At 35.0% G+C, this 9,978-nt stretch overlaps 1 protein-coding gene across 3 annotated transcripts; it reads right to left on the bottom strand.

Moving 5' to 3' along the window:
* Positions 1-1,470: 1,470 nt before the first annotated feature.
* Positions 1,471-9,344, bottom strand: LOC140864263 (uncharacterized). Of its 3 annotated transcripts, none has more exons than XM_073268324.1 (12): positions 9,292-9,344; positions 8,393-8,632; positions 7,020-7,229; positions 4,650-4,730; positions 4,478-4,564; positions 4,240-4,335; positions 3,664-3,717; positions 3,267-3,497; positions 2,565-3,190; positions 2,412-2,460; positions 2,282-2,321; positions 1,471-1,775 (listed from the first exon to the last, which is right to left on the bottom strand). In XM_073268324.1, exons 1-12 carry the CDS (start codon positions 9,301-9,303, stop codon positions 1,627-1,629), a joined length of 1,875 nt encoding a protein of 624 aa, XP_073124425.1. In that variant the 5' UTR covers positions 9,304-9,344; the 3' UTR covers positions 1,471-1,626. The 3 variants fall into 3 exon arrangements, with proteins under 3 accessions (XP_073124425.1, XP_073124426.1, XP_073124427.1); XM_073268325.1 differs by having other exon boundaries at positions 2,565-3,136; XM_073268326.1 differs by having other exon boundaries at positions 2,565-3,100.
* Between the last annotated feature and the right edge of the window lie 634 nt (positions 9,345-9,978).

The raw sequence follows: 9,978 nt of genomic DNA, 5'->3' as shown, positions 1-9,978 counted from the left end.
TATTTATTTATTTGGTTTTTTTTTCAATCGAAAGTCACTAAATCAATCGAATACTACTTATTTGGCATTGATGTTTTCTTATAAGACTCGTGTGGTTAGAATTAAGCTTATATTACATATATTAAAATATATCTAATCAAAATAAAACAAGAGACAAATTTTTTTCCTCGATTTGTGAATATTGGATGTCGTTTATTTTAAAAAAAATTTCTTATTTTATTTTTGCGTGATGAATTTTAATTTGTGTAATATATTGTTAATTCTTGTCGAATGAGCCACATAGAATAACATCAGTGCCAAATAAGTAATATTCGATTGATTTAGTGACTTACGCTGAAAAAAAAGATCAAAACCCAAAATATAATAAGTTACTGGATAAGACCAAACTTTGAAAAATTATTGGAATAAAACAAAAACCAAGCCAACTTGCAAAAGTAAAATTCAATGTTGTCATAAATAAGCATACTTTAAATTTCTTCAATTAAACTTTTAAATTTATATTATAAACAAGATCGTTTTATTACATGTTTAATTTAAAATAGCAATATTATTATTGTGTGTTTTAAATGTTTATTTATTTTGTTATAAAAATAAAAAATCAAATCGAATTGGTTCAAGTTGAGCAGGTCAGTAGTGTTTGGATTCAAGTTAGTCATCTTCAAGTTGGTTCGAGTTTGGTTTTGAGTTGAAAATTTTTTAAATAATTATTCTTATTTACTTGTGTGATTAGAATATGATCTGGTGATTGCCCCAGAGTTTGGCGACACGAGATACTATTTATTTTGTTTTTTTCTTTATTTTTTGTTTTTAATGATTTTTGCATAATTTGTAAGTTGTGTGTGACACGAGATACTATTTATTTTGTTTTTTTTCTTTATTTTTTGTTTTTAATGATTTTTGCATAATTTGTAAGTTGTGTGTGACATAAGGATCAAACATAGTATTTGACTGGTTAAACATTTTATGATATTTCAAATTGATTATAATATTTTTTCAAACATTTTTTTTAAAAAAATAACCTCAGTCAACTATTTTTATTTTTATTTTTTAAATAACCTCCCCAAGTGTACTTGAAATACACTATGTCTAAGGTCAATTTTTTTAAAAAAATTATTGATCGAAGTATTTTAAAAAAGGAAAAAAATAAAAGCCAGAAATGATACCCTGCACACCTTTACCCTGCACACCTGTTGGCGCGCCCACAACCACACAAATTTTTTTATTTTTTTTTACAAAAAACGACTGATCAATCATGAACCGCCACGTAGGCGGTGCCCATGTTAGGTATCAAAATATAATCAAAGCGCTTGCCTGTTTTATATAGATAACCGGATATGTATGAATGGTCTGCATCAAGGCCGAATATACAACCGAAAGTCATCAGCACATTTATCACCCACAGTAGTTAAAAAATTCATAATCTAAAATAACTCAACAAATCGAATTTTACAACATTGATAGCCCCCAATGTAAATCAAACGACAGCTGTGTTTCTTGATTCATTTTTGGTTTGTTCTTTGATGATTATACAATATTATACATTCGATGATGTACAAATATATGAACTGCACAACGTTATAGATATGGGCACCTCACTTCGATTTCCACTGTTGATGATAAGCTCATTTACAATGTAATGTATGTCTCAATAGTTGATTTGGCAAGCCACAACAAACCTGGATCATTTCGCTTCAGCACCAAAAAGGTTTCAGCCTTCCCATTTTCGTCCATAACATCTTCACAGAATCCAACAAGTATGAGAATGTCCATAGCAGCTGCCACAAATTAAAGTACATTTTAGTTTCAACCTTTGGGAGAATCCTTGCACCTTACATAATGCATGCATTGTGAAAGATATAGACGAGTAGAAACACATTGGAAAATCTTCATGGCGCTGGATACAAGATATGACACGCTATACAGCATTGATAGTGATTATGCTCCAACTTTAAACTTGCCAAGTTAACTCGGGCACATCTACTCTGTGTGTACTTGAAGTTTTTAAGTTTTTAAATATTCTCCATTCATTGAATGTCAGCAAAATGAAATATCTTAAACCCTGCTCCACATGGAACATACAGCATAGTTATGAATATCAGAGTGGGTTTCCTCCTCACTCAACCGCAGCCACTATTAAGAAGGGTTGGCTGGAGGAGGTCATTGGATGAGAGATTAATGGACAAAAGTGTTCTATTAAATTGTGTCAATTTGCATGTTGTTGGAAGCACAATAAGTAATACGGCACATTAATGTGAATATAAATGCAAGATGTAGTCAGTACCTTTGTATCTAACAATGTTCTTTTGTATCACTAAATTAGCCTGCAACAGATCAACACCACCAGCTAGACATCATTATTAAAGATGCTAATGTCTGATGAAGGTATTAAAACATTCAAGTATTAAAATCACCTTTCTGAGTTTTTTGAACTTCAACTCATTTGGGTGTTCAATCACATTACTGCGGATAATTAAAATGTCAGCTCTAACAGTGAATGCATAAGTTAATAAACAAAAGTTAAATGATGAAAATAAAAAAAATAAAACTCATAATTCAAGTTATACCGTATTATCTTAATTAGAGTATGTAAAATCACACCAGCTTCTGAGGGACTAACTTCATTTCTCAATAACTGAATAGCATTTTGCAGACGATCGCAAACAACGGTGACAGGATCTTGGATTATCCGTAATTTTGAATCATCGGAATCTGATTGAACAGTTTGGCTCCTTGATGATACCTCACCAGAATCAGGCTCAGTCATTGTCACATCCTGAGAATCATTTTCCTTAGGTTCAACATGACTAGGAATATCTGTAGCTGCATGCGTAAGAGAGTCCATTTGATCATGTCTCACTGTGTTCTGAAATCTCGGATTAACATCTGCTTGAGAATCATGTTCAGGTTCTAAAGTTTTCTGAAGTTCTCCAGGGTAGCTTGGCCTAATTTTGGCACTGGATACATCATGATTTGATTCTTCACACCCCTCAGTTTCTGGAGGAGACAAAATTTCTCTCACTTGAGAATTATCAGGATCAACTTCCACATCCGCATGTATTTCTCCTGATTCCACATAACTCTTGAGCTCCAAGGACTCATCCTTATAATTAACATCAGTATCAGGTTCCAAAGCATTCTGATTGTGAAAGCAGACACCAGAGTTAGCTATGCAAGCGAGTTTGCCAGCTATCTGAATTTTCCCATTGAGATGCTAATGAAATCAGGTTTCAGGCAAACAACTATGAGATTTATTTATTTTGACGTACCATAGATGATCTCAGAAGTGCAGTGGATGAGTTGGCTAAACGTTGATAGGCAGCACTCACTGAAGATGCACGAGCATTAGGAAGTGTAGAAGTTTGTCCTCCAAGCTTTTGTGACGAGGTTTCATTTTGGTCAATATCAAACTCTTCTTCATATTGTACCGAATGTGTGAAACCACTCAAGGTGTGGCCCATTGATTTAGTCCAGTCAAGAGTAGCTGCTTCCTTGTTAAGCTGATTAGATTTAAATAACATCAAAATATACAGCAGCGACAGAGTATTCTCTAGAAGACATTCACAACCAAGAACTAAAATTCCTCAACTCACACATGCAACACAAAGAGAGGAGATTCTTTGAGGGTTGAGGGAACGGGGTACAGAATAAGTTGATATCCAGTACCTGACTATCCAGCGCATAGAAATTTGCATCATGTTCGGAATACACCATGTGTACCTAATAAGGTGCCAAAAGTACAGAGGTATTCATATGTCAGCAGTAGAAGTGAAACTTAAAGAAAAAAAGAGCAGACCCCCATCGTTTGTGTTTGGATTCATTATCGGCACTTTCGGGTGCATGTTTTCTGAAGATTTATTTTTAAAATTGTATTGGGAAATGTGATGTATGTTTGATTTGTTTTACAGAGGAGATATTTTTGCTGCAAATATCAAAATCATGGGAGTATTTTTGATCGTGTAATTTTTTGGTGGTTTACAAAGTATTTTAAAATTTGAAATCATAGTTTATTGTATTAGGGTATAATATAATAATTAAGTTGATTTTCAGAATGGTAAAACGTTGAATTGAAAAATAATGATTGTATGCGTAATGATAGAAAAATGCAATTGAAATGTATTTTGAGCAAATAAGGTGAAAGTATGTTGTCATTTCCTGAAAATAACTTGTTTTCAAAATGAAACCAAACATAACCCTAATTTTTTTGACAGAAACAGAACAGATCGAAATGAGATAACATACTAGTTCATGAAGAAGAGTTTTCTTAATGCTTTCATATTTACGGAAACCCCGGAGGTCATCTGTTCGAAGGCGCAGTGATATCTCTTCTCCATGATTCTTCATGTAATTCACAAACCAATTACATAAGAAGTCAGATGTCATATGAGAAGTTAAACAGATGGACAAGCCTTGAAAATTGTGTGAGCATAAATTATGATTACAACAAAAGCATGCGACAGTTTCTCATCAGGATCCTCACCTTGTTAAGGCCAAGTATGCATTTAGGACTTATGCCAACATAACCAATCGGTGCCATCTCCGTTAAAATTCCCACTCGCCAATGATGCTTAAGATGCCCAGGAAAAGAAACATGTTATAATTGACAAGATGCATTAAATTTTATGGAAACTCAAAACTACATCCAAGTGTACCTTATTCATAATTGCCACAATTCCCGGATCCGAAGCAAGCATATGTAGCAATTCCAAAGCCTTTGATGCAGGAGGATTTAACTGACATCACATCATGCCATCAGAGGTCAATTACTGAATTCAAGTACTCTGCTTAAGTTATTTCCTCAATGGAGGAATATTGTAATCACAACAATTTCTATTTGTAAAATTAAAACGCATGATAGAAAGAGAGAGAATTAGTAAACAAGGTCAGACAACATGGAGAAGATTACACTATTTTATCTCAACACACTACCCATGCGTTCAGAATAATAGAAAAGAATTGATACCCAGCGAAAAGAACCATAAACTGTTCAAGGCATAGAAATGAGGTACCGAGATTTGATATATTGTAGTTTTTCGGTCTAATTCTTTAAGTATAGTGGAAAATCTCCCATCATTTCCATGTCATGCATGAACTTCCCAGATGATAATTGAAGTAAATTGAAATTTGGCATAAAGTTAATCAAATCAGAAGCTCATAGTCCAATACTGAATAACCATGATAATTGAAGTAAATTGGACTTCACGCCCCTTTCCTTCAAACATCTCAGAAAACTTTATGATCATAGGAAATGGCTGGCAGACCACCAAGAAATAACGGCAGACCACAACAACAATAACCAAGTTGATGAAAATCTACCACCACCACCAAGAGTTAACCTTAAGTGTGAAGCCATGATGGCCACCACGACCATCGGCTGCAACACTGCAAGGGTTTGTCCAAAAGGCAAATGCCAACTAGCCACAGCCAAAACCCCAACCACGTGGCATTAAGTGCCACTACGAGTCTCTTTGAAAGAACCAAGTCCCAACTTTCCCGGAAGTTGGCCAAAACTAGCTCAAGAAGTGATGGAAGTTCTGGAAGAACTTAAGGTGGATGTGGTGACACTGCTTCTGGAAGGCAAAGCGGACGAGTGATGGGAAAACGTTTAACCAGCCATGGTAGAAACCAGACAAATCACATGGCAACAGTTCCGTCGGGCATTTTTGAAACAGTATTATCATGTCGAATTTTTTAACTCCCAAGCTCCACATGTGCAAGCCAAGGAATTCCAATATTGTTAGCACATGAAGCATCAATCTTTCAGTTCAGAGAAGCTCAAACTTTCAGCTCATGGATCACTCGATTCTTTAACTCCCAAGCTTGACATGTGCAAGCCAGGGAATTCCAATATTATTAGGTCATGGAACATCAGAATTTGCAGCTCAATGAAGCTCAAAATTTCAGCTCTATAAGTTCGAAACTAAGCTGCCAATTTCATCTTGGAATTGGAAACATTTATGGTGTAAGAAACGACTCTATGTCTAACCTTGGTTACTCTCTGATTATAAGGAAATGATCAGTAAATCCCTTATACGAGTAACATATGGGAACTGATCAACAAGTCATGGACGATGAGATGAATTTCAGAGTTTTATATGATATATGTGTTTATGTTCTGTTTATGATCTGTTTTAGTCATGTCTCGAAATCTGTGATATGCAACATGTGCTGCGACATGCCACTTTTGCAATTATATATCTGTATCCTCTATTATTCATGTGTTTGTTCGGTCCCTATTTGCTGAGTGTTTCCCCAAACCTTCACTCCTTTCTTCTCCTAGATAAGAATGAAGATCAAGTGGACAAGGATGAACAAAACATATTTTGTGGCTGGTAATGAAGTTCACATTATGAAGTTACAAGCACTTGTTTTAGTTCAATTTCCATTATGTTCTTTTCAGTTGTAATCACTTCCGCAGATATATTCCACTCTGTAAAGACTGGTGTTGACTATTGAATGATCTACTAGACTTAATGTTTTCAATGTTAAATTGTTAAACAATGCCGGTCATACGCTCTGGTGATGGGACGTGACATAATTACCTATATATAAGAGTACGAGTTCATGTTAAGTTGAATTGAGTTCTAAAGTTTAAGCAACGTTTCCAGATTTGACAGATGCGTGAATTCAAAAGTGAAGGAATGAACACCAGATGCAGAGAACTGCCAACGTCCATGTTCTGGTATTCACCAATTCAAATATTACTTAAAGATGACTAAAATAATGTATTTTCGAGCTTATCTTGGTCAGGCTGCCTCACTGATATCTGCCATTACCACATCAATAGCGCATTCACAAAAACCTGCAAACTTTTCTCCTTTTCACATAAAGAACCAGTATTTCTACTTAATGTCGTTTTAAGAGCTTCATTCTTCCATTCATAGTCAATTTCATCACATTTTGTTTGGAGGTTTGAGCAGATGGAAGTTTCCAATTTATAGACCCCCAAATTTTTATCCATCCAACACAGTGACCGCATAGCTGAATTGCTGAAAGATAAAGAAGAAGAAATGCAACTTTACCTCTACTCCTGGTAGACTAAGTGTTCTGAAATCACAAAAAATGTAAGGTCCTTGAGGAAGTTTATGCGAAGCATAGGGTCGGTTTGAAATTTTCTGCCTCAATCTTTTTGCTTCTTCATCAAATCCAGCTATCCTGAGGTCAACCTTTGCATTTTGTAGGACTTCATTGACCTCATCTTCTAGAACTCCCATCATTCGAACAGCCTTTCCCTGAAGAAGGTAGAAGACAGCTAATGGCAACGAAAGTGATGTACTACGAGACCTTTAATTTAAACATGTTTGGATGGTATATTATGCAATTAGACTAAAAAAAAATGTACGAAAATTGGCAAAGAAAATTAGAGACAGAAGACACGATTCATCCTGGAAACATGCCGCATCATATTTAATTTGGGTGACCCTATCTACCTTCCAATCAGCACAACCATTCCAAAAGATCTTACTATTGCTGAGCCTGGGGACAGTAGATGCATTTAGACTTACTCTTAAAGCTGAGAGGTCGTCGCCACGAGCTCATGAGTGCAAGGTCACAATGGATTAGTTCGTAGAAACTGCTATAACAATCAGTGTTTTCAAAGACATTTATTGCAAAGTTATGTAATTGCGCTAAAAGAAATCAAACAAAACTGCCAGTTTGTGAGACGGAGTTATATCTGTTCAATATTGTCACAACAAATTGTTGTCATCCTCCTATACCTCACAAGTAAAGACTAGAAAAGATAAAAAAAAAAAAAAAAGCTGCAAGATTTGTTTTTTAACATTGCAAAAGCAAATTGATAGGTTTTTTATTCTAGGGTAAAGGTGATGGAGAGTTTCTCATGATTGAATATCCGGTCATTCATCTGAGATGTGTCTCCAGTGTGTTGATTTTAATCCAGATTATGTCATATATTCGTGCAATCGATAAAAAAATGTCATATATTCGTGCAATCGATAAAAAAATAAATAAATAAATAAACTGTAGTGTTAAATTTATCAACTGAAGCTTTTGTTTATCAAGGTCTATTCCGATTTGTGCTTAGCTGTTCTATTTATTTTTTATATACCCACATGCATAGCCGATACTGACATTTCAACAAAAAATAACTTTTATACAAATGATCCTAAGAAAGAAACACTCAAACTTTAATACATTCACATGCAATTCTGCCTCACGGTTTTCACAATTTTCTCGGAAAAACTGCAAAATATTGCACCTTGACTTTAAATGAGTACCCATCAACCTCTGTCTGAACATAGTGCCCATACACAATCAATTGCGCAAATCTTTCATTTTGAGAAACGAAACCAATTTGAATACAAAGTAATCAAATTTAAGAGAGGAGTATACGGATAGTAGTCAGTGGATGAGTATCAAGGGCAAGATTTGGCACCTTATGAACTGATGCTGCTTCCAGGCTTAGACAAGAATGTTGGTCGGAGAAAGGGTACAGCATTGTAGAACTTTTTCCCATGGGAACAAGAATCCGAAGAGTGTCAGCCTTGACATTAGTGAGTGTTTGCAATTGGTCTCCCAAGTCCTTGAGAGTAGCATTTTGATTCATCTCCACCGTGAACTTTTTCCCCCGCCATGTAACTAAGCAACTATGTGATTCTTGCTGCTGCCCCACGTTCTGGTACACGAAAGGAAGCAACCCATACTTTAGAATGACTCATTCCAAGCTTGATTGATAATATAATTCCAGTGCACAAAGTTTTTTTTTATTTGATTTTCTTTATTCTCTTTGATTAGAATCACAAATCTTATTATTAATCTTAAACAACTGATCTTATCTTAATCAACAATTCTGATATAGTGATAAAATTAAAATTCTATCTTTTAAAAAATAGATGAGCAACACCCAGAACAATAAAATATTCCACGCAATCATAGTGCATAAATTTTCAATAGAAATTCATGATGAATCACATTCAATGAGTCTATGATACAAATAGCACGAGTAAATAAAGAGATCAGTAGAGGCCCTCATAATTTCAATAAACATAGATAATGCCCAGATTTCGATGATTCTCACAACAAATTTCAGGTGAAAGGTGTTCCACACACCATGAGGCAAATATCCAATAACACAAACGCGGATATCGGATAGCCATTACACATTCATCACAAATTTCGAACTTTTTCACGACTAATTTCAGCTCAACGGAAATAATCCGACTGACAATGAATAGACACCGAGAACAATTCAACCTACCAAATCTTAATTCAGTTGTTTGTGAAGAAGCTTGCAAGCTAATTAAGACATTCGATGAACGAAATAAGAGAATTTACCTCAGTTTCCATGGGATTTCTTCTTTCTCAAGACAATATTTTTACGAGAGGCCTGAATTTGGGAAATACTTCACGGGTAGTCGCTGGTATTTATATATTGCCAGGATTTGGAAGCGCATTGTAGTGTGGCTAGACCAATGTGACTAATGTGAGCGGTTGGCGCGTTAGATTGAGTAAGCGCTGACGTAAGAAAGGGGAGGGAAATGTATTTAGTCCTCGTTTATATCTTACTATTTAATAAAGGCTAAGGGTTAGAAATCTTACTATTTAATAATCTCTTACTATTTAATAAAGACTAAGGGTTAGAAAGAAACTGTTTTGTACGTTTGGTATGGCTCAATAAATTATTTTTATTAAAAAATAAGAAAAAACAAAACAAAACCTACACTTCCTAATACCATCACTTCGTGTCGCCTAAATCAAAGAACAGAACCATCTCCTCCCTCCTCACATCGTGGCTGCCTCACATCGTGGCTGACATCATGGAAGAAGAAAACTATGAACAAGGATCGGTTTGTACCTTTCACTTCGGCAAAACCACCTCTATTTTCTACAACCCCTTATTTTCAAATTACATCTTATTCTCAATCGAAGCCGCTAAAATCATACGAACAACGGATTGGAAAATCTACTACCAAGCACGCTCCAAAGAACCTGGTACTTGATTTATGAAATTGATAATTTACA

Source organism: Henckelia pumila, chromosome 4 (genome assembly GCF_033568475.1).
Source record: "Henckelia pumila isolate YLH828 chromosome 4, ASM3356847v2, whole genome shotgun sequence".
Taxonomy (NCBI): Eukaryota; Viridiplantae; Streptophyta; class Magnoliopsida; order Lamiales; family Gesneriaceae; genus Henckelia; species Henckelia pumila.
This window is presented reverse-complemented; position numbering and strand designations above follow the sequence as displayed.